This window comes from Amblyraja radiata, chromosome 37 (genome assembly GCF_010909765.2).
Source record: "Amblyraja radiata isolate CabotCenter1 chromosome 37, sAmbRad1.1.pri, whole genome shotgun sequence".
NCBI lineage: Eukaryota > Metazoa > Chordata > Chondrichthyes > Rajiformes > Rajidae > Amblyraja > Amblyraja radiata.
The window spans coordinates 455,547-480,786 of NC_045992.1; the positions used below are offsets into that span (position 1 = coordinate 455,547).

Consider the following 25,240-nt stretch of genomic DNA (forward strand, 5'->3'; position numbering starts at 1 on the left):
AGATACAGGAGCACAGATGTTTAATCAGAACTGATGATGTCCAGAGTTCGCGGAATCTTTGATATCAAAGCCAGGACGTGCCAGATCCACAGAAGCAAATGAAACTGAGGACCTGCAGCCAACGCTGGCGAGAGGGCTGGGCACGGGGCCAAGTTTGTGTGACGGTCCTGGCCGGGCCGGCGATGAGGAGCTCGATGCCATTCATCTGCTTCGACATTTCCCCCCCAATTATCGGTAACATTGAAGGGCTTGAGGTCAGCACCACTACATATCTGCAGCTGTGATTAAACCCAGAGGTTACTGTCTCACATACCAACCCCTGCAGACCACAGCCTCCAGAGAGAGAGAGAGAGAGAGTGGCCCTGTTCACTTTAAACTTTAGACTCCCCACACACCGGGAACAATACAAGCGCTGATACCTCCAATTAATGTTTCAGTAGCTGGCATCATTGTGCGAACAACAGCCTGGAACAACAGGCCGCGGTGACACGAAGCCACGCAGATAGCTGGAGACAGTGGGCAATGACCATTCATCTGCTCCACTTGCCAAACATCTCATCACCAGTGGTGAGATCCCTCCATCAGCATTTGACCACAAACACTCACTCACACAGGCTCCTGGCATTGCACCAACACTTCACCTCAAAGAAAGGATTTGCTTGGATCTCATCTTCCCCTCTTTCAACAAGAAGACAAAATGTACTCATTATTTTAAGCCGTGAACTACACACCACCACCTGATCCCTCATTAGGGAGTGGGGACGTGAAGACCAGGTGACCATGCTGGATGGACCAGTCTCCTGCCTGATCATTGTTATATCTTCACAAGGACCAGGACACAGCCTCGCTGCTCGCCCTTCACTGTTCATTAGTTCATAAGTGATAGGAGCAGAATTAGGCCATTCGGCCCATCGAGTCTACTCTGCCATTCAATCTCAGTTGATTTATCTTTCTCTCTCAACCCGTCTCCAGCCTTCTCCCCATAACCCCTGACACCCGTACTAATGAAGAATCTGTCAATCTCTGCCTTAAAAATGCCTAATGACTCCATCATCGTCTGTGGCAATGAATTCCACAGATTCACCGCCCTCTGACAATAGACATTCCTCCTCATCTCCTTTATAAAGGTACCTTATTTTATTCTGAGGCTGTGCCCTCTGGTCCTAGATGCTCCCAGTAGTGGAAACATCCTCCTTTTCCTGTCCCTTGAGGTTGGTTCTCACTGTGAGCAAAGTCAGTAGGTTTTGACAGACGGGGTGGGTGTGATGTTGTGAGTTGTGGCTGGGTTTGGCTGGGGGACAATTGGATCTGCTTTAATCCACAAAGAAATCCAAACTCGCTGCACGAGTCCCATGACACCAACGCAGGGGCAACATAAAAGTTGATGCAATAGCCTCTGCATCTACACAACGAGAGAAGGGAAATCACAGTCAGGAACCGAACAGCTTACAATGAGGAACTAAGCCAGTTGCGAACACTGAAATAAGCCTCTGGTTCTACTTTCAGGAAGAAAATATAAATAATTTACCAGAAACAACAGGGACAAGAGTAGAAAGAAAATGGGAAAGTAAAGGAATTAGTACGTAAATCAACATGAATTTAATGGAACTAAGAGGGTACAAATCCAATCACACAGTGGACAAGAAGCCAGCTGTGATGCATTGGTTGATATCTTCCACAATTCTTTTTTTTTTATATATTTTTTTATTAAAGGTAATCAATTACAATGCTTCAAACAACTTTATATCAAATTAATTCAATTTGCATTAAGTAAAACACTAGTAATACTTATCTACTGTTTTTTTAGAAATAATGATAGAGAAAGAATAGAGAAAGAATAAATCATTAAGAGAGGGATTAAATAATAATTTGATTATATATAAGAAAGAAAAGAGAAACGGAAAAAAAAAAAAAAAAAACATTTTTAGTAACCACAATATGTATTATTAATAACACTACTACAAGTGATAGTATCAATAAAGACATATATGTAATTCCAATATAAAAATGAATTATTCTCACCAAATCCCGCAGGGTGCACGTCGAGCTGTGTTGCCAAGAACAGCTACTTCTCTAAATACTGTATATATGGAGACCATATCTGTTCAAAAGAATTATACTTGTCCAATAGGACAAATCTAATTCTTTCCAGATGTAACGTCTCCATCATCTCTGTTGCCCACATTTTGGTTGTGGGGGATAATGTTCCCTTCCAAAATTTCAATATGATTTTTTTTCCAATTATTAAACAGTAATCAAAGAAATTTCTTTGATTTACTGTAAGTGATAGATGTAAATCCGGAATTCCAAATATTATTAGCTTTGGGTTAGGGTCCAATTTAACTTTGATGACTTCAGAAATAACTTTAAAGATTTCTGTCCAGTAATAATTCAATTTAGGACATGTAACGAAACTATGTATTAAATTTGCCTCTGCTTTCTTGCACTTATCACAAATAGCGGAGAGATTCGGAAAAATACTATTTAATTTAGTTTTCGAATAATGTAACCTATATAATACTTTAAATTGTATCAGTATATGTCTGGCGTTTAATGAACACCGGTGTATTCGTTGTAGACTTTCTTCCCAGTTTTCTTTTGTTATAGCCAATCCCATTTCATTTTCCCATGCTTGACGATATACTTCCGTTATTGGATTCTCCTTATCCAAAATGATGTTATATATATAGGCTATTAATTTTTCTGTATTTGGATATAAATTAAACAGTTCATCTAACAATCCTGCTTCTTTATTTTTATAATCTTGTGTATTGGATTTAATATAATCTCTAATTTGTAAATACCTAAACAAATGTTGTGGAGACAATCCATAAATATCTTGTAACTCCTGGAATAAAAGAAATTTTCCTTTTCTATACAGATGTTCTATCCTTGTAATTCCTAAATCATCCCATTGTTTAAACCCCCCATCTAATATAGCAGGTTTAAACGATGGATTATTCATAATTGGTAATCTAAATGAGAGATTATCCAAGTGTAGAGTCTTAACTATTTGTTTCCAAATACGTCTATTATTATATATTATTAGGTTGTCTTTATAATATTTTTTTTGTACTTCCGTTGGTGCAAAAATTATCGAACCTACATTGAAAGGTAGACAGTCCTCCTTTTCTATATTTAACCATGTCGGTTCATGATCCATATTTACCCACCAGAAATTCATATTCTTAATCTGAACAGCCCAAAAATAATATAAAAAGTTTGGAAGTGCTAATCCTCCATTTATCTTAGCTTTGCATAGATGTTTTTTATTTATTCTGTGATTTTTATAATCCCAAATAAAGCTATTGACAATATTATCAATTTTTTTTAAAAAAGTTTTCGGAAGAAAAAAAGGAATAGCCTGAAACAAATATAACAACTGCGGTAGAAATACCATCTTTATGGCACTTATTCTACCAATCATGGATATAGGCAGTGTTTTCCAATATAAAATATTTTTTCTAAGTTTATCTAATAGTTGAGGATAGTTGGATTTTATTAATGAGTTATGAGTTTTAGTTACGTTAATCCCTAAATATTTAAGTTTGTCTGTAACTACTTTTAATGGGTATTGTTGTAATGTATTAAGATTTATTCCTGTTATTGGCATAATCTCGCTTTTATCCCAATTAATCCTATACCCAGAAAATGCACCAAACTTAGTTATAATCTTCCACAATTCTACTGAGTATAAAACAGTTAGTGCAGGTTGGAGGTTGTGAGTGTTAGCTCACTATTTATAAAAGGGGGGACTTCAGAGCAGTCGGCTAAACATCAGCTACAGGGAACATCTTGAAATATCTTATCATTTGATAACGGAATACATAGAAAATAATAAGAGGATTAGACCAAGTCTAGAGCCACCCCTCGCCTCAACAACAACAACTATATGACCAAATCCAGCTCTATCTCCAGCGAGTGGTGGGTCAGATCATGAACAATGATGAGACAGAGAACTTAGTGATATGGTGTCAGGACAATAACCCTTTCCTCAATGTCAGCAAGATGAAGGAGCTGATTATCAACTTCAGGAACATGGTGAAACATGGGACAGTTTCTTCCCAGCTGAACCGTTCTCTCATCAGCTAGAGTGCGGTCCTGACATCCCATCTACTTCATTGGAGACCTTTGAACCATCTTTAATCAGACTTTTGCAGACTTTATCTTGCACTAAATGTTCTCGCCTTTATCCTTTACCTGTGCACTGTAGACAGCTTGATTGTAAACGTTGATTTTTCTTTGACTGGATAACTCACAAACACATGACAATAATGAACTAAACTATAACCAAAGTACATGCCCTAATCAACATCATTGGTGCCGTTGGAATGACTGAAAGTTTCCAGTTCTTGGTGTCAATATTACCAGCAATCTGTCATGGATGAACCACATTGATGCACCAAGTGCCACCAACACGGCTATTTACTGAGGAGATTTGGCATGTCTCCCATGGCCCTTACAAGCCTCTACAGATGCACCATAGAAAACATACCATGTTTCGGGAACAGCTCTGCCCAAGATTACAAGAAATTGCAGAGTGTTGTCATCCAGACCTCTCACTAGTAACTCCATCTACACTTCACAATGCCTTGGAAAAGCAGCCAAAATTATCAAAGACTTGTCCTACCCTGGTCATTCCTTTTTCTCCTTGCTCCTGTCCACAGAAGGTACAGAAGCTTGATATCACTCACCACTAGACTCAGGAACACCCCCTCTGTTAGGCACATGGATATGCAGGGAATGGAGGGATATGGATCATGTGCGAGCAGATAAGAGTTGGTCTTGGCATCATTTCCGGCACAGACATTGTGGGCCGAAGGGCCTGTTCTCGTGTTGTACTGTTCTCGGTTTTATGTCCCACATAAGACCTTGGTGTGGAACGTGAAACTCTTTAGGACCAGGAGTAATTGAAAATGGGATAACACAGTGGGAATGGACGGGAGATTTGGAGAAGGAGTGGGTGAGCAGTGGGCACACATGCGTCAGTGCTGGGCCACAATTATCGCCACTGCCCTGGGCTTTGCTTGGAGCCTGGGCCACGTTACTGCTTGTTTCCTCAGTCACTGCTCAGTCACACTCTTCCTCTGGCAACACGCCCAACCCACATGGTTCTGTCAGCACTTGCTTGAATACCTTTGAGCAGAGCGCTCTTCACAGTAATGGACACCATCACTGCTGGGTGGGACCAGACTGAACCAGCACACCCTGACTCACTTCCACCACAGACCAGTCTGTCTGGGAGATCTCTTCACACGGAACACTGATGAGCTTTACTGAATCGACCGACCAAGGGAGTCCAGCACTGAGGGGAAGAGAGACCATGAGATTCTTCCTTGCAGCAGCACAACAGGTTTGTGAGCACACTACTCAATCGATAACATGATAAACAGGTTCATTAAATAAAATAACACAACGTCGTGCAAAACAAAACCAAGCTCAAAGACCCTAGTGCAACCAAGATGGTTCATGTTGGTGTTTGTAGTGTTCAATAGCCTGATGGTTGTTGGGAAGAAGCTCTTGGTTTTCAGACTCCTGTACCTTCTTCCCGATGGTAAGAGTAAAATGAGAGCGTAGCCAGGGTCCTTAATGATGTGACTGCCTTCTTGAGACAGTGCTTCCTACAGATCTCTTCGATGGACTTGTGATGGACCGGGCAGTGTCCACCTGATTTTGTGATCTTTGTACCTGAGCATTTGAATTGCCGAACCAGGCTGTGAGAACTTCAGGGAGACTTTGTTCCAGGTGTACAGAGTGTTGGTGAGGAATATTGTCACAGTTTAGGTGCCCCCAAAGCTGAAAAACAGATTTAGTAGCATTGGAGCATCGCCAAGGACTGCTCTCACCCCAACCATGGACTGTTTACCCTCCTACCATCCGGGAGGCGCTACAGGTCTCTCCGTTGCCGAACCAGCAGGTCCAGGAACAGCTTCTTCCCGGCGGCTGTCACTCTACTCAACAACGTACCTCGGTGACTGCCAATCACCCCCCCCCCCCGGACACTTATTATTATTTATTCAAATCATTTGCTATGTCGCTCTTCCAGGGAGATGCTAAATGCATTTCCTTGTCTCTGTATTGTACACTGACAATGACAATTAAAATTGAATCTGATCTGAATCTGGAGACCGTCCAAAGGGAATTCACTGGGATAATTCCTCCCTTATCAAAGGCTAGATGGTTTTGGTTGTGTGGTGTTGAGTTTATTGTCATTCGCACAAGTATGGTGAGGTACAAGTGCAAAAACAATCTTGCATAACATGTCTAAACACCAGACTGTTTTAATATCGCTGACGTATCATTTGGCCGGCACGGTGGTGCAGCAGTAGAGTTGCTGCCTCACAGCGCCAGAGACCCGGGTTCCATCCTGACTACAGATGCTGTCTGTACGGAGCTTGTATGTTCTCCCTGTGACCTGCGTGGGTTTTCTACGGGTGCTCTGGTTTCCTCCCACACTCCAAAGATGTGCGGGTTTGTAGATTAATTGGCTTCTGTAAATTATCCCTAGTGTGTAGGATAGAACTAGTGTATGAGGTGAACGCTGGTCACATGGACTTGATGGGCCGAAGGACCTGTTTCCATGCTGTATCTCGAAACTAAACCTTGTATCAGTCAGTCTGTGTGTCCTCAGTCAGAGTGTGTCAGTACACAAGGCCAAGTTTGTCTCTGGTCACAATTACTCACATCGCTGGGGGTCGGACAGTGTGTTCTTGTCTCCCCACTGTAGACGAGAGATCTCCGTTCCCAGAGTTGTTTCCCCTGAGAAGTTGCAATGGATTATTTGTCCACAATTATTAAAGCTACAGTTGAAGCGATCCCCCTAATCTCTAGCAATGTCTCCGACAGTTAGCAAATCCTATTGACCCAAGACTTAAATGCCAGTTTGATTGGTGTAACATTCTGCTGCCATGTAAAGTTTGCAACATGTACAGATTTCACAAAATTGTAATAAAAGGAATGTTCAGATAATTATTATTAATAAAACTTGCTTATTTACAGAAGAATATTTTTCTAAAACATGTTATTTTAGAAGTTTAATCCATACGTAAACCATATGGAATTTATAAGCTCACAGCTTCAAAATGTAAATATAAAGTTCACATAACTGGAAGTGCTGGGTGCTTATTAAGGGGTTCAGAGATTTGTTGCTTATTTTTGCAAATCTCTGATGCATGGTAACAATTGAGAGGAAGGCTGAGTAACCGTTCTCATGGGGAGAAACATAATTACATGTTCATATTTCCACGCTGACCACGCTCACAGCAATCATGCAAAGAATTTGCCTTCCTCCAGACTTCTGTACTTTTGGCAAGCAGGCAAGTTTGGAACCATGGAGTTCCCGCATTCCTTTGGTTAGCTGGGGATCCTGAACACCATCAGTAGACACAAAAAGCTGGAGTAACTCAGCGGGACAGGCAGCATATCTGGAGAGAAGGAATGGGTGACGTTTCGGGTCAAGACCCTTCTTCAGACTATCCTGAACACCAAACGGCTCATCGGGCACAGCATTCCTGTGGGGATAATGGTGATGGGGAAGTGGGTGTGTGAACAGGGCCATGAACTAACACTGCAGCACTACCTCCTGTCCTGTCTTTGATAATGTCACTTCCTGCATAGTCCAAGTCCTACAGGTTTGTGGATTAAACCCTGTGTGAATCAACCCTGTTATAACTTAACTCAGTGTTTGTTTAGTTTAGAGATACAAAATGGGTCTTTGGCCCATCGAGCGCATGCTAACCATTGATCACACCAGTTCCATGTTATCCCACCTTCTGTTATCCCACCTTCTCATCCACTCCCTGCACACTGGGCCAATTAACTTACAAACCTGCACCGCTTTAATCCCAGTGACAAATCACGCAGACACACATCAGGTGCTTCAACATAAACAGATATAAGTTTTATCAAATCTTTGCCCACACAGAGATGTTCATGGTTTCTCTCAGTTTAGTTACTGTCAATTTGCTTCCTGTTTTTTCAAATGCCTTGTCAATTCATCAATCCTCAGGTCCTTCAGCTGAACCAGATGCTCCAGTCTCAGCACTTTCATCTGCAGAATCTGATGAAACAAAGAGTAGATTTTCAGCATCATTGGCACAGGAGCAGCACTGCACACACGCTGGGCCCTGACTGAACCCAGGACCTTCACTTCCCATTAAATACCAGCTCTTGTACAAGACCTTCGTGAGGACGCACTTGGAGCATTGTCTTCAGCTTTGGTCACCCTGCTATAGGAAAGATGTCGTTAAGCTGGAAAGAGTGCACAGAAGATTTACGAGGATGTTGCCAGCAATTGAGGCCGTTCTACCACGAGAGGCCGGACAGGCTAAGTATATGATCGCGAGGGGAATAGATGGGGTGAATGCACAGTATTTTACCCAGAGTAGGGGAATCAAGAACTAGAAAAGATAGGCTTAAGGAGAGAGGGGAAAGACTAAATACGAACCTGATGGTGATGATTTTTTCACTCAGATGGTGGTGGGTATATGGACAAGCTGTCAGAGAATGTAGTTGAGGCAGGCACATTTAACAACACATTTGGACAGGTACGTGGATAGGAAAGGTTTAGAGGGGTTTGGGCCATGCATGCCGGTGGGACTAGAATAGATAGGGCATCTTTGCTGGCATGGGCAAGTTGGGCCGAAGGGCTTCATGAGTCTAGAATGTTGAGGGGTATCCACTCACATTAATGCTTTCCTCTGTGGACATCTTGTAAAATGTGTTGAGACAATAGTTTTGTTTCCATTTGAGGATGTGTAGTTGATGTGAATGTATGTGGATGTCTGAGGCAAGGCCAGCAAGATGTTCTCCATGGACATGTTCACACCACGCAGTATTTGGCAAAGGGATTGGTGAGTGGGAATGCTGAGCTACACACATTTGTAATGTACAAGTGATCTGATGATTCACTGTAACGTCAGTCACACTGCTGTGTGCAGCTGTAACCCGTATGACCACAAACCACAGTTCAGTTTCATTCTGGTCGAGGAACAATCATTCCCTCTCTTCATCACCATCATCATCATCACATTTATAACTAACACTCCTGACGCAATCACTGCATTGTGTGGCAGGGGTAGAGGTCACACTGGGGCGGAAGGATGTGACTCAGTCTGCTCCTGTTTCTTGCCCATACAGCACCAACACACTCACTCTGTTACAGACCAGCCCTTCCTCTACAATGTTCAACTTGGGAAATGATTTACAGAGCCTCATCACTATCAGGAAATATCAGCACAGCATCCAATCTGACTGTCGACACACCCATGCCTCAGAGAAGTTTCCCTTTCCTGTGGCTCCCTCCCACCTCTGCATCAAAAGGCTCTCAAATGTGTCAACACTATTGCCTGCATTTCTGCTCTCCCCCTTTCCTCCCCCTCCCACCCAGCTCCTCCCACTATCAATGGACACCTGTAACCAGGGACATCTATGCCAATCCTATTCGCCTGCAATAGGCCTGTTTCCCTCTTCATCTTTCCTAACCCATGTACTTATGCCAAAGCCATTCAAACCTTGGCATAGTACCTGCCTCCACCACCTCCTCTGGCTGCTCGCTCCACACAACCACCACCCTCCACCCTATGATTCTTTTGAATCTCTCCCCTCTCCCTTAAACCTGTGCCCTCCAGTATTAGTAGCCCTGCTGTGGGGGTAGATGTCAGATGACCTTGCATGGCATGTGTAGTCACTACTTTGCTTCCTGCTAATCTACAGGGTGGCTCCACCAAACACATCCATCTGACAGCATTCCCTCTGGCCACACTAACTGTGCTGCAGGGTCTAGGAGCAGGGGCAGTGACAATCGTTACCAATGGTGCTCGCTCACAGCAGTACAACGTCGGAGATAAAGGCGACTGATTACTTACCTCCACAGTCTCCCGGAAAGCCAACAGAGCCTGATCTTTCTCCTCTAGTAAGAGACGTACGGCAGGATCCAAGTGGGAGTACTGCTCACACAATGATCTAAAACCAGTGAGGCAAGGGAAACTCACTCAAAGGATAATTTACCACCAGGAATTCAGTGACATGAACAGTAAGACCAGGGAACTGATTGTGGACTTTGGAAGAAGGATGAGGACCCAAAAACCAGTCTATATCGACGGGACGATGGTGGAGAGAGTCAAAAGCTTCAAATTCGCAGTTGCGCATACAGTATCTCGACCCGAAACATCACCCATTCCTTCTCTCCAGAGATGCTGTCTGTCTCGCTGAGTTACTCCAGCTTTTTGTGTCTATCTCTGAAGATCTTTCTTGGACCCAATACACTGATGCAGTTATAAAAAAAAGCCCATCAACGCCTCTACTTCCTGAGATAATTTATACTGACCGGTGCAAGTTCCCAAACCAGACTTCAGTGAGTTAGTTCCACAGTGTGGAGACCAAGGTGGAATTGTGGCAGCAGACCTAGAGGAACCAGCTGGCCATTAGACTGGTTCACTTCCTTCCTCACACCCAATGATGAAGAATGAACAATTTGCAGAGTCCAAAGCATAAATAGCAATTGATGATTGAGCAAGGTTGTGTCAGGGAACCTCTTTGGTTAAATTCAATGAAAAATTAAAAAAAAGATCTGTTTTTTACATCTTGCCTTTTCGGAGTTCCAACGTTGTTGATGGACAATGAACTATCACAGCTGTGATGTTGACAGTGCAGCCAGCAACAGAACAACACCCATTATAATGAGGAACAACAACCCAAATTCCACCGACCCTGGTTGTGTGGCAAATAAATTCTATCTTATCTTAACATTGATTCCAGTTACTCTGACCAGTGATAGAATCCAGAGAAGTTCATGCTCTTGTGTAAGACAAACATTGATTCAATGGGTCCATCAAAATGGAGCTCAATACATGTGTTGTTACATACTGTATTATTTCCATAAGATAGAAGGAGGCCATTCAGCCCATTTAGTCAATGCTGACTCTCAGAGAAATCCCATCAATGCATTCCTCTACTTATTTTCCTGTACACTACTTTCTCTTCAGCCCATCAACTCCCCAAACCACTGTCCAGAGGGTGGTTTACAATAAACTATTTATCAGCAGGTTTGTGGATGTGGGAGGAAACCAGAGTTCTCAAGTACACTCACAGAGACACGTGAATGTGCAAACTCCACACATATAGGGGAAGACCAGCAGCTCTATCATAAAAAGGGTGATACATTTCTACACCAAGATCTTTACTGCTACTCTGAAGCGGACAGTGATGTTGGCCGAGGTACAAATACATCCCGTGTCACCAGGAGAACCCGTCTGAAACTATCCAAGTTCAGAATGTAAAAGAATATGAATCGTTTTATCACTGCCTGTAAGAATTATAAAATGGAATACAATCTGCAGATAATTTTGAAATAAAATACAGATGTTTGTATAGAAACCCACAAAGCTAACGGAACTTTGATGACCTGGAAAATTCTGTTACTTTTGCTTTAGTGGAGAGATCATTTTCTCACATTTTCACCATTTAACACTCCTGGGTCTGGGCCAGAACAAGTTAAATACAGAGTACACTTTCCAAACACTGCACCCCAACAACTAGCAACAATCGCCCATTCTCATGCCATTTATTCTCAGGACTGACAAACTAGAAATTGAATTTAAATCAATTTATTCTGTCCACTCTAGAAGAAATGTAGCATTGTTAACGGGGATTACTGAACCTCAAACATGGAACTAAAGAAGGTAACTTCCAACACTGTTACGGTAAGATAGATGCTGGAGTAACTCAGCGGGACAAGCAGCATCTGTGGATAGAAGGAATGGCTGACGTTTCGAGTCGACACCCTTCTTTAGAACCCAACCCGAAATGTCACTCATTCCATCTATCCAGAGATGCTACCTGTCCCACTGAGTTACCCCAGAAATTTGTGTCTATCTTCAATGTAAACCAGCATCAGCAGTTCCTTCCAACACTTATGGTAGGTCTAGGTGGGTGAGCATAGTTACTCGATCATCTATAAAAGGTGACTGATAATTTAAATCATTAGGAAGAACATCGTATTCTTAAATACCTTTGATTGTTGTTCCATGGTTGTGGGTTGGATTGGCATCCGTTTGCAAATTGTGGCATGCCGACATGAATGTAATCTGGGGAATAGAATGAAATTATCGTAGATTGTGCATGTTTGTAACAATACAGTGCCTATTTTTCTCCGCCAGGCCCCAGGTGGTCAAGATGGGGAGACATACCTCCAACCCCTTCACCCTGAACACAGGATCCCCCTAGGGTTGTGTCCTTAGCCCACGACTGTATTCCCTGTACACACATGACTGTGTGGCAAGGTTCAGCTCCAACTCCATCATCAAGTTTGCTGATGACACAGTGGTGGTGGACTTGATCTCCGATAACGATGAGAAGGCCTGCCGGGAGGAGGTGGCTGATCTGGCACTCTGGTGTCAGGACACAGCCTCCTCTTGAATGTCACAAAAAATAAGGAGCTGATTGTGGACATTAGAAGGGCTCAACATCCAAGGACGTACACACCACTGGAGATAAATGGGACTACTGTGGATAGGGTGAGCTGCTTTAAATACCTGGGAGTCCACATCACAGAGGATCTGACATGGACAACATGCACTGCTGCACTGGTGAGTAAGGCAAGGCAGCGCCTTTACCACCTCAGGCAGCTGAGGAAATTCAGTCTCTCTGAGGATCCTTCAATGCTTCTACTCTGGGCTGTAGAAAGCATCTTGTCCGGCAACATCACAAACTGATTTGGGAACAGCTCTGCCCAGGACAGGAAGGCTCTGCAGAGCGTAGTGCGTTCGGCCGAACGCACTACGGGAACTACACTCGCCCCCCTGCAGGACCTATACACCAGGAGGTGCAGATCCAGAGCCAGCAACATTATGGGGCTCCCACCACCCCAGTAATGGACTGTTCCAGCTGCTACGGTCAGGCAAACGTCTCCGCTGTCATGCTGTGAAAACAGAGAGGATGAGACGGAGTTTCTTCCCACAGGCCGTCAGGATTGTAAACTCTTATCTCACCAGGGACTCATTTACTGTTGTGTTGTGTCCCTTGTAAAAAAATATTTTCTAACATGTAAATACTGATTCTGTTCTATTCTGTAGTTTTTGCACAATTCGCAGGCATTGCCACTTTCATTTCATTGCACATCTTGTATGTGTATGACAAATAAAGTTGACTTGACATATTTCCTACATACACTTGGTTACTGTACAGTGTGGTTTTATTGTCACAATTGATTTACAATACAAAATGTTTGGCAAAAAATTAAATGATTAATCAATAATTATTTGAAAGGTATATATTATCGTAGTATTGTTGAATTGCACCACTAGATTTCAATTTAATTACTGTGATCTTGTTAGTCTCGGCAATGTTACTCAATGCAGCATTTTGTGTCTATCGTAGGTGTTAAACCAGCATGCAGTTCCTGCCTACACAAGGAATTTGAGGCCTTGTTTGCAGTGATTGGATATTTTTTCTATTCAGAGCATTTCAACAATTAAACAATTAAATATTTCAAATGTTTTAAATACATTTGGAGACAAGGTCACACGCTGAAAGCATGATATTTTGCACCAGCAACAGCTGATGAAATTGCACAATTTCCCTTGTGACGGGTCCAGCCACTTCCTACACATCATATCATTGGGATGCTAAAACTCCAGGCCCTGTTACAGTTATAATCCCATCACCAACAGCGAGGTTACAAATTGCTCACTTGCTTTGTCCATTTATTAGTGAATTTGTTTGTATAAAACCTCAAAGCTGCAGTCACCCTTGAAGGTACACAAAATTGCTGGGGAAACTCAGCGGGTGCAGCAGCATCTATGGAGCGAAGGAAATAGGCGACGTTTCGGGCCGAAACCCTTCTTCAGACACCCTTGAAGGGATGCGCAGCCTTCAAACACGCCACACAACTCTCTCATCCAGAGCTTCCAAGAAAAGGATTTACATTTCCTTACATGTTTAACCCATTGCCTACAATGATCAATGTAGAAATACCTTGAACATATCTTCCTAGAATATAGATTTTGTTTATATGCCATCTAAGAATCGACACTGACAGCACCTCTCATGCACACTGCCATTATTACCAAAGACAAGGACAATGTCAGCATTGCTGTCCCGATGGGGACAATATCGCCAGCCCTTCACAATCTGGTTCAGTATCCACAAGACAGGACATTCTATAAACATCCATCCACACCCAGAACAAAACATCCTGATGGATTAATTAGAGAAACCAGAAGTCCTTTCATAGAACTCTGATGGCTAAAGGTTTGGTTTTCTAACTGAAATATTATTTTTTTACGAATGCTACAATAGTTGTAATTCATTATTTGAACGACACAGCATGGAAACAGGCCCTTCGGCCCACCGAGTTCATGCTGAGTATCGATCACCCGTTCGCAAAGGCACAAACGTTCACGTTTTTGTGAATGTTGGGAGAAAACCTATGCAGTCGCAGGGAGAACGTGCAAACTCACTCAGACAGTACCCGAGGTTAGGATCAAACCTGGGTCTCTGGCGCTGTGTGGCAGCAGCTCTACCCGCTGCGCCATTATGGTTTGTAATTCCTTTAGCTGATACTTAAACACTGATACCACTCCTTCAAGACGGCAATGTTAAAGTTTAAGTTAATAGAAGCAAGAATACAACTCACCTGGAAAACTATAATCAGCTTCATTAGTGTAATCTTCCACATCCTGTTAACATGAAGGAAACACCAAATAAAAATCACTGACCCAAAATGTCATCTGTCCATTCCCTTCACATGTGCTGCCTGGTCCGCTGAGTACCGGCTCCAGCAATTTGAATTTGTCCAACATATGGAACCCTATGGAGTAACTTCACAGTGGGGTGCTGTTTACTACAGGAAAATGTGCCCTCATTGTTTTTGCGATCGTTTGCTCTCAGGGTTAAGCTACTGCCTTAAGGATGCTCAGATCTGCTGCTGAATTACATCATCTTATGCTTTGTAGCTGAATCATATCAGGCTGACAACACTGGATCCCAGCTTGTGTTGTACCCAGCGGGTTGCAAACTGTGGAACCAAATCAGTGGACAAACTTGTTTCTTTCTGTGGACTGATGCTACTGAACTAGTCGGGCCCCTTGTCTGGTGGGAGGCATGGACTCGGGAAGCTACCAATTCTTGGGATCTTCAAACACCCAGATGCACCAATGCAACCAAAATTAACGGGCCTGGAGAAGCAGGTCAAAGCTAAAGGAAAAACACAAGCCCAGACTTCCATTACATTTCATGATCTTATGCCAAATTATAGACTGTGACCCCCAGTCATTCTTCCACTTGTTCAACGACAGTGTATGTAACGTTCCACAATTCCAACAGAATTAGCACCAAGCACCATCACATTGAAGAAATATGACCATGCTTACATTTATTACAACTGTGAACCTTGAGACTTAGAGGTTTTAAAGAAGGAATCTCCTTGAGTACGAGGGCAGACCGACTGGAACTGAGGTTTCTTTCCTTTGGGACGGAGGAGATTGAGAGGATAATTAGTAAGATCATGAGCGGCCTCCACAGGGTGTAGGAAGGATGCATGTCCCTTGGTTGAGTACAGTAATTGGGGATTGTGGGGTTGTCAAGCAGTGCCTGTGTCACTACACCAGCCCGTTGATGGGAAAGAGACATGAACCTCTGCTGAATGTCCCCGACAGTGTCTGGTATTGGAAGCATGAAATATACCAGCAAGCTGCCAAATGAACAAAGTAATTCAACTAGAAGCTGTGTAAAAATATGTTTTTGAATGACTGCTTCTGGTTTTGGATCTGATTTTTGAGCAAGGCTGGTGGAGATTGCAAGACCATGCCTGAGCTGAGAAGGAAGGTTGTTTTAGGAGATTAGAGACAGCACTGCGATGTTCCTTTTGGGATAACACTGAGACCACATCCTGCTGAGTTGTTGCAATTACTTACATCATTCCAGTTAGAGGAAAGGTGTCTGAACAGCATAGTTTAATACATGTACCTGTGTACGAACAAGGTGTCTATTTCTTACTTGTTTCACACTGAGTTCCTCCTCGATCTTCTGTCTCAGTGTATACAAAACCAGTTCAATAATTCCAGGAGAACTCTTGACCAACTTTTTCAGCATTTCCTCCGAAATATGAAAATGTAATTTGGAAAATACCTTCCTGTGTAAATGGATTATGAAATATATCAATAAGAATTTTAAAATAAAAGACCTGATTTGGTGAAAATAATAATTTCTGGATTAAGAATCATAGTGTTGTACGACACAGAAACACCACATCTATGGCAAGCATTGTGCCCTTGTACGCTAGTCTCATTTACCCACATCAGATAGATAGATCCTTGTGCTTCTCGGTCTGAATGTCTCTTATGTGGTGATTGAATCTGATTACAGATATCAACCGCTAGAGAAACACCAAAAAATGTGGTTGCTGGAATTCTGAAGTCATTCAACCATCTTTGAAAGTCACTATTGTATTTCATTTAATAATGTAATTTGATATCCATGATTCCATAATTCATGTTATGCAAGATTTCAGGAAGGGAAAATGATGTAATATGTAAGCACCTTGGTGGAAACGATTCTCCATGTGCTGACATTGGGTAGAATGAGAAACAGAGACTGTGTAAACGCTTTGTCAATGGGAGAGGAAGGGAGAGCAATGATAAATTCCTCAGCAGGGAGCAACAATGCTACATTCTAAGGGTATTGTCTATGTGGTAAATGGAAGTGGTGTTTCTGCTCCTTTTCACCACCAGTGGGAATGTACAGTTTCACCGTTTCTTTCACAGTTTGGGTGCTTTGGGATAACGCTAGAATTAATGCATAATGGATAGCCAGCTGCTTTATCCAGCAATATTCACTGTGGCCAGAACACAGAGAGAGTGCAGAAGCTGCTGATATGTGACACTGTGGACAGCATGAGGACATGTTTCTGGTATGTGGACAGCATGAGGACATGTTTCTGGTATGTGGACAGCACAGCAGACCATCATCTCACTGTGGACCCACAATGAAACATAGAAACATAGAAACATAGAAATTAGGTGCAGGAGTAGGCCATTCGGCCCTTCGAGCCTGCACCGCCATTCAATATGATCATGGCTGATCATCCAACTCAGTATCCCGTACCTGCCTTCTCTCCATACCCTCTGATCCCCTTAGCCACAAGGGCCACATCTAACTCCCTCTTAAATATAGCCAATGAACTGGCCTCGACTACCCTCTGTGGCAGGGAGTTCCAGAGATTCACCACTCTCTGTGTGAAAAAAGTTCTTCTCATCTCGGTTTTAAAGGATTTCCCCCTTATCCTTAAGCTGTGACCCCTTGTCCTGGACTTCCCCAACATCGGGAGCAATCTTCCTGCATCTAGCCTGTCCAAACCCTTAAGAATTTTATAAGTTTCTATAAGATCCCCTCTCAATCTCCTAAATTCTAGAGAGTATAAACCAAGTCTATCCAGTCTTTCTTCATAAGACAGTCCTGACATCCCAGGAATCAGTCTGGTGAACCTTCTCTGCACTCCCTCTATGGCAATAATGTCCTTCCTCAGATTTGGAGACCAAAACTGTACGCAATACTCCAGGTCTGGTCTCACCAAGACCCTGTACAACTGCAGTAGAACCTCCCTGCTCCTATACTCAAATCCTTTTGCTATGAAAGCTAACATACCATTCGCTTTCTTCACTGCCTGCTGCACCTGCATGCCCACTTTCAATGACTGGTGTACCATGACACCCAGGTCTCGCTGCATCTCCCCTTTTCCTAGTCGGCCACCATTTAGATAATAGTCTGCTTTCCTGTTTTTGCCACCAAAATGGATAACCTCACATTTATCCACATTATACTGCATCTGCCAAACATTTGCCCACTCACCCAGCCTATCCAAGTCACCTTGCAGTCTCCGAGCATCCTCCTCACAGCTAACACTGCCCCCCAGCTTTGTGTCATCCGCAAACTTGGAGATATTGCCTTCAATTCCCTCATCCAGATCATTAATATATATTGTAAATAGCTGGGGTCCCAGCACTGAGCCTTGCGGTACCCCACTAGTCACTGCCTGCCATTGTGAAAAGGACCCGTTTACTCCTACTCTTTGCTTCCTGTTTGCCAGCCAGTTCTCTATCCACATCAATACTGAACCCCCAATGCCGTGTGCTTTAAGTTTGTAAACTAATCTCTTATGTGGGACCTTGTCGAAAGCCTTCTGGAAGTCCAGATACACCACATCCACTGGTTCTCCCCTATCCACGCTACTAGTTACATCCTCGAAAAATTCTATAAGATTCGTCAGACATGATTTACCTTTCGTAAATCCATGCTGACTTTGTCCAATGATTTCACCACTTTCCAAATGTGCTGCTATCCCATCTTTAATAACTGACTCTAGCAGTTTCCCCACTACCGATGTTAGACTAACTGGTCTGTAATTCCCCGTTTTCTCTCTCCCTCCCTTCTTAAAAAGTGGGGTTACGTTTGCTACCCGCCAGTCCTCAGGAACTACTCCAGAATCTAAAGAGTTTTGAAAGATTATTACTAATGCATCCACTATTTCTGGAGCTACTTGCTTAAGCACTCTGGGATGCAGCCTGGGGATTTATCGGCCTTTAATCCATTTAATTTACCCAACACCACTTCCCGGCTAACCTGGATTTCACTCAATTCCTCCAACTCCTTTGACCCGCGGTCCCCTGCTATTTCCGGCAGATTATTTATGTCTTCCTTAGTGAAGACGGAACCAAAGTAGTTATTCAATTGGTCCGCCATATCCTTGTTCCCCATGATCAACTCAACCGTTTCTGACTGCAAGGGACCTACATTTGTTTTAACTAATCTCTTTCTTTTCACATATCTATAAAAACTTTTGCAGTCAGTTTTTATGTTCCCTGCCAGTTTTCTTTCATAATCTATTTTTCCTTTCCTAATTAAGCCCTTTGTCCTCCTCTGCTGGTCTCTGAATTTCTCCCAGTCCTCCGGTATGCTGCTTTTTCTGGCTAATTTGTACGCATCATCCTTCGCTTTGATACTATCCCTGATTTCCCTTGTTATCCACGGATGCACTACCTTCCCTGATTTATTCTTTTGCCAAACTGGGATGAACAATTTTTGTAGTTCATCCATGCAGTCTTTAAATGTCTTCCATTGCATATCCACCGTCAACCCTTTTAGAATTAATTGCCAGTCAATCTTGGCCAATTCACGTCTCATACCCTCAAAGTTACCTTTCTTTAAGTTCAGAACCATTGTTTCTGAATTAACAATGTCACTCTCCATCCTAATGAAGAACTCAACCATATTATGGTCACTCTTGCCCAAGGGGGCACGTACAACAAGACTGCTAACTAACCCTTCCTCATTACTCAATACCCAGTCTAAAATAGCCTGCTCTCTCGTTGGTTCCTCTACATGTTGATTTAGATAACTATCCCGCATACATTCCAAAAAATCCTCTTCCTCAGCACCCCTGCCAATTTGATTCACCCAATCTATATGTAGATTGAAGTCACCCATTATAACGGTTTTGCCTTTGTCGCACGCATTTCTAATTTCCTGTTTGATACCATCTCCAACTTCACTACTACTGTTAGGTGGCCTGTACACAACACCCACCAGCGTTTTCTGCCCCTTAGTGTTTCGCAGCTCTACCCATACCGATTCCACATCCTGCAAACTAATGTCCTTCCTTTCCATTGCATTAATCTCCTCTCTAATCAGCAACGCTACCCCACCTCCTTTTCCTTTCTCTCTATCCCTCCTGAATATTGAATATCCCTGGATGTTCAGCTCCCAGCCTTGGTCACCCTGGAGCCATGTCTCCGTGATCCCAACTATATCATAGTCATTAATAGCTATCTGCACATTCAACTCATCCACCTTATTACGAATGCTCCTTGCATTGAGACACAAAGCCTTCAGGCTTGTTTTTACAACACTCTTACCCCTTATACAATTTTGTTGAAAAGTGGCCCTTTTTGAGTTTTGCCCTGGATTTTCCGGCCTGCCACTTTTACTTTTCACCTTGCTACCTATTGCTTCTACCCTCATTTTACATCCCTCTGTCTCTACGCTCACACATTTAAGAAACCCTTTCCCTTTAACTCCATCCTCCACTAGCCCATTCGACACCCCACCCCCCTTATTCAGTTTAAAACCACCCGTGTAGCAGTGGCAAACCTGCCTGCCAGAATGCTGGTCCCACACCTGTTAAGATGCAATCCGTCCCTTTTGTACAGTTCCCCCTTACCCCAAAACAGATCCCAGTGATCTAAGAATCTAAATCCCTGCCCCGTGCACCAGTTCCTCAGCCACACGTTCAGGTCCCGTATCTCCCTGTTCCTGCTCTCGCCAGCACGAGGAACTGGAAGCAAACCGGAGATAACAACCCTGGAGGTCCTGCTTTTCAGCATTTTTCCGAGCTCTCCAAAGTCACGCTGCAGAATATTCATCCCCTTCTTTCCGACATCGTTTGTGCCGACATGCACTACCACTTCCGGATGTTCACCTTCGCCCTTGAGGATTTTCTGCACTCTGTCCGTGACATCCTGGATCCTGGCACCAGGAAGGCAGCACACCATCCTCGCATCCCGTCTGTTGCCGCAGAAACCCCTGTCCGTACCTCTCACAATGGAGTCTCCTACTACAATGGCGTTGCCTGCCTTAGGCCTTTTTGGTTTTGGCTCAACAGCCCTATTCGCATCACAAGCCAGTCCGCCGCCCAGTGTACACACCTCTTCTGTCCCGACAGCTTCTAAGTGGGTGAACCTGTTCACAAGAGGTACAACCCCCGGGGACGTTGGCATTCCATGCTTCCCTCCCGTTCTCACTGTCTCCCACCTTCTCTCTTCCAGTACCTTAGGTGTAACAATCGTACTGTAGGACTTGTCGAGGAACGACTCCGTTTCTCGGACGAACCGGAGGTCATCCACTTGCTTCTCCAGTTCCCCTACACGGCCCTTCAGGAGCTCTACCTGGATGCACTTTTCGCATTTGTAGCAGCCAGAGGCACCAGCGGTGTCCTTGACCTCCCACATACTGCAAGCATCACACTGAATCAGCTTGCCTGACATCTCCTTCTTTCGTCTCTCCCTCTGAACACTGGGATGCCAAAGGTCACAAATGAATAATATACAAAAATGGGACAGTAACTTTATATTGATACACTTGTGGAATATCTGCTGTATGGAGCCCCTGCAATCAGATGAAAAATTACCTTTAGGCAGTAAGAGATAGACTGATGTCCTTGAAGCAGTCAGCAATAAAAGGGGGAAGAAAGTTCAAGAACCAGAGAGGTTTTGAGGAGAGATTCAAGAGCTTCGGCCGTTGGCAACTGTGTTTGCCACGCTGACCATGGACACCAGCTTTCTGCCGTTCACTTTAGTGATCAGCAACTCTCTGCACAATCGAACCACATAGCCTCACACACAGGAGGCACATTGGTGATTCCATCATTAGAACGTCCTCTTTCATGCTTTACGGGGTAACTTTGCCAGTCGCCCATCACACGGCAACTATCACATGGACTATTTGCAAAGTGCCACCAAAACACTGGTGGAATATGCAAGAACATCCTGAAATAATGGTTCAGGTTCTCCCTTGTTGGTTGTATCAGGCAATGTCTTCAGCCAGAGGGTGGTGAATCTGTGGAATTCATTGCCACAGACGGCTGTGGAGGTCAAGTCAATGGGCATTTTTAAGGCGGAGATTGACAGATTCTTGATTAGTATGGGTGTCAGGGGTTATGGGGAGAAGGCAGGAGAATGGGGGTGAGAGGGAGAGATAGATCAGCCATGATGATTGAATGGTGAAGTAGACTTGTTGGGCCGAATGGCCTAATTCTGCTCCTAGAACTTATGAATGTGGAGGGATGGTTAAGATAAAAGGAAGTAAACTGAGCAGATGCCAATAAAGAGTCATCCACAAGAAACCCAAAGCCCTCAGGATTGCATCGGCCACTTTGCTGGAGGCTGCCTGGACAATGGCTTCACCAATAAGTCATTTCATTACCCTGTAGATCACACTGCCTCTGATCAATGCTAAGGAAGGCCAATCAACAGTCATTGCATCACAAATTATTTCTTCATTATATTTACCAAAGAAAATGTTTGACAGTGGGTGCAAAATTCTGCCACCACTAATTCCAACTTATTTCTCTTTACTTTTTAGTATGTTTAATTGGAAAGGCCAAAATAGTGGGTCCACTGCAAAGCAAAACCAGTTTGTAGCAGACAGCAAACGGTAAATTATCATTAATGCTGGAGTAACTCAGTGGGACAGGCAGCATCTCTGGAGAGATGGAATGGGTGACATTTTGGGCCGAGACCTTTCTTCAGACTGTTAATTATCAGTGCACTTGCCTGTTTAATAACTGCCAGTTACTTATTTTTTGCTGGGTAGCATTTGCTGGGATATAGTTGTGCAGTTCTATCAGTCTGGGCAAAAAGTGCTTCACCACTTCTGCAACCATAACTAAAGAGTAAAAAAGGAAATTAATTGATATTTGATTCACAATAATCAATAGCAATGAATGAATAGTCTGTTATCAGACAGATCATAAGCCAAGTTTACCAACACTTTTGTCAAAGCTTGTTTTATAAAGTTATCACACTCAAAACAGTATAAATCCATTTCTTCACACAAAAGATGATTAATAGGAATGATTTACCTAATATGCACCGGATATATCATAGTTACTATGGCTACAAATGTCCAAACTGTGCCGTCTATAGACAAGATCCAATATAACAGCACAACCATAAATATATCTCCCACTGTATCTTGTGCTTTTCATATGCAAATCATTATAAACTAATGCATGGCTATAACAATGAGATGAGATGGCGATCAGAAGGTGGCCCTATTACAGCTTGGTTGGTTTACCAAGAATGCACCACTAATTAAAGGCCCTTATTTATGCTTTTACAGATTGGAATTTGGACAGTACTAGCTCTTCCTGCCTATCTCTAATTACTTTTGAACTGAACGGCTTGATACACAATTTCAGAAGGCATTTGAGTCAACCACATGGCGAGCCTGGTGTCACAAGCAAGGTAGAGCTGGGCCGATCTCCCCCACCCATTCCCACACTGACCTTTCTGTCCTGGGCCTCCTCCATTGTCAGAATGAGGCCAAATCCAAATTGGAGGAGCAGCATCTCATTGGACAGTTTACACCCCAGCAGTATGAATATATTCTATCTAATTTTGTAACCCTTGAATCCCCTTCTCTCCGTCCCTCCACATTCTGAGTCGTTATACTAGTTTTACTGTCTTCCTGTTGAGTTTCACTGTCTGTATAACTCGTTATCACCCTCCCCACAGCCAACAATTGGACCATTGTGGGCTCCATCGTTACTTTTTGTATATCTTTCCTTCATTTGTTCTATATCTCTCCACATCACCGTCTATAACCTCTCGTCTCCCTCTCCCCTGACTCTCAGTCTAAAGAAGGGTGTCGACCAGAAACGTCGCCCATTCTATCTCCCCGGAGGCGCTGCTCGACCCGCTGTTACTGCACCTCCATCGCTGAAGTCCCGCGCGATGCAACGTTTGGGCCGCGACAGCGGAACCTGGTCGATCCAGGAGTAGACCGTGTGTAGCGCGGCCTGGGACAGCGGCATGGCGGGGATTGGGGGCCTGGGGCCTGGAGACTGGAGACTGGGGACTGGGGACTGGGGACTGGAGACTGGAGACTGGAGACTGGGGACAGAGAGACTGGGGACTGGGGACTGGGGACTGGGGACAGAGAGACTGGGGACTGGGGACAGATAGACTGGGGACAGAGAGACTGGGGACTGGGGACTGGGGACTGGAGACTGGGGACAGAGAGACTGGGGACTGGGGACTGGGGACTGGGGACAGAGAGACTGGGGACTGGGGACTGGAGACAGAGAGACTGGGGACTGGGGACTGGAGACTGGGGACTGGGGACTGGGGACTGGGGACTGGGGACTGGGGACTGGAGACTGGAGACTGGGGACTGGAGACTGGGGACAGAGAGACTGGGGACTGGGGACTGGGGACTGGAGACTGGGGACTGGGGACTGGAGACTGGGGACTGGGGACTGGGGACTGGAGACAGAGAGACTGGGGACTGGGGACTGGGGACTGGAGACAGAGAGACTGGGGACTGGGGACTGGGGACTGGGGACTGGGGACAGAGAGACTGGGGACAGAGAGACTGGGGACTGGGGACAGAGAGACTGGGGACTGGGGACTGGAGACTGGGGACTGGGGACTGGGGACAGAGAGACTGGGGACTGGGGACAGAGAGACTGGGGACTGGGGACTGGGGCCTGGGGACTGGAGACTGGGGACTGGCGGGTGCCCTTGGTTGGGCCCAGGGGGCCTGGAGCTGGAGCTGGTGACGGGGGCCCGGGATAAGGGGTGACGTGGGGGGGGGGGGCGGGGCAGGTGCTGTAGACGGGCCGAGCGGCCGCTGCTGTTTTCTGGAGCCGCTGTCGCTGCCGCGTCCCGTTGCCTGGTTACGGCGGCTACGGTGTGGGAGCGGCGTCAGTGCGCGCATTCAAACCCCTCCCCCCCCCCTGCACGTAACGCTGTCCCGCTCACTTACTCCAGCACCCAACACCCAACACCCAACACCCAGCACCCAGCACCCAGCACCCAGCTCGCTGCACCCAGCACCCAGCACCCAGCTCGCTGCACCCAACACCCAGCACTCAGCTCGCTGCACCCAACACCCAGCACCCAGCACCCAACACCCAGCTCGCTGCACCCAGCACCCAGCACCCAGCTCGCTGCACCCAACACCCAGCACTCAGCTCGCTGCACCCAACACCCAGCACCCAGCACCCAACACCCAGCTCGCTGCACCCAACACCCAGCACCCAGCTCGCTGCACCCAACACCCAGCACTCAGCTCGCTGCACCCAACACCCAGCACCCAACACCCAGCTCGCTGCACCCAACACCCAGCACCCAGCTCGCTGCACCCAACACCCAGCACTCAGCTCGCTGCACCCAACACCCAGCACTCAGCTCGCTGCACCCAACACCCAGCACCCAACACCCAGCTCGCTGCACCCAGCACCCAGCTCGCTGCACCCAACACCCAGCACCCAGCTCGCTGCACCCAGCACCCAACACCCAGCTCGCTGCACCCAACACCCAGCACCCAGCTCGCTGCACCCAACACCCAGCTCGCTGCACCCAACACCCAGCACCCAGCTCGCTGCACCCAACACCCAGCACCCAGCTCGCTGCACCCAACACCCAGCACCCAGCACCCAACACCCAGCTCGCTGCACCCAACA

The 25,240-nt window shown here is 45.0% G+C and overlaps 1 protein-coding gene across 1 annotated transcript; it reads right to left on the reverse strand.

Moving 5' to 3' along the window:
• Positions 1–7,875: 7,875 nt before the first annotated feature.
• On the reverse strand, positions 7,876–23,703 carry LOC116966460 (sperm flagellar protein 1-like). Its single transcript, XM_033012723.1, has 7 exons — positions 23,485–23,703; positions 22,326–22,437; positions 15,997–16,132; positions 14,636–14,678; positions 12,011–12,086; positions 9,867–9,963; positions 7,876–8,059 (listed from the first exon to the last, which is right to left on the reverse strand). Exons 1-7 carry the CDS (start codon positions 23,585–23,587, stop codon positions 7,958–7,960), a joined length of 669 nt encoding a protein of 222 aa, XP_032868614.1. The 5' UTR covers positions 23,588–23,703; the 3' UTR covers positions 7,876–7,957.
• Between the last annotated feature and the right edge of the window lie 1,537 nt (positions 23,704–25,240).

Coding starts and splice junctions, on each gene's coding strand:
- LOC116966460 (XM_033012723.1), bottom strand. CDS start 23,587: ATGCCGCTGTCCCAGGCCGCGCTACACACGGTCTACTCCTGGATCGAC. Junction 12,087..14,635: donor AGCTGATTATAGTTTTCCAG/GTGAGTTGTATT, acceptor TCTATTCCCCAG/ATTACATTCATGTCGGCATG. Junction 8,060..9,866: donor CTTTCCGGGAGACTGTGGAG/GTAAGTAATCAG, acceptor TTGTTTCATCAG/ATTCTGCAGATGAAAGTGCT.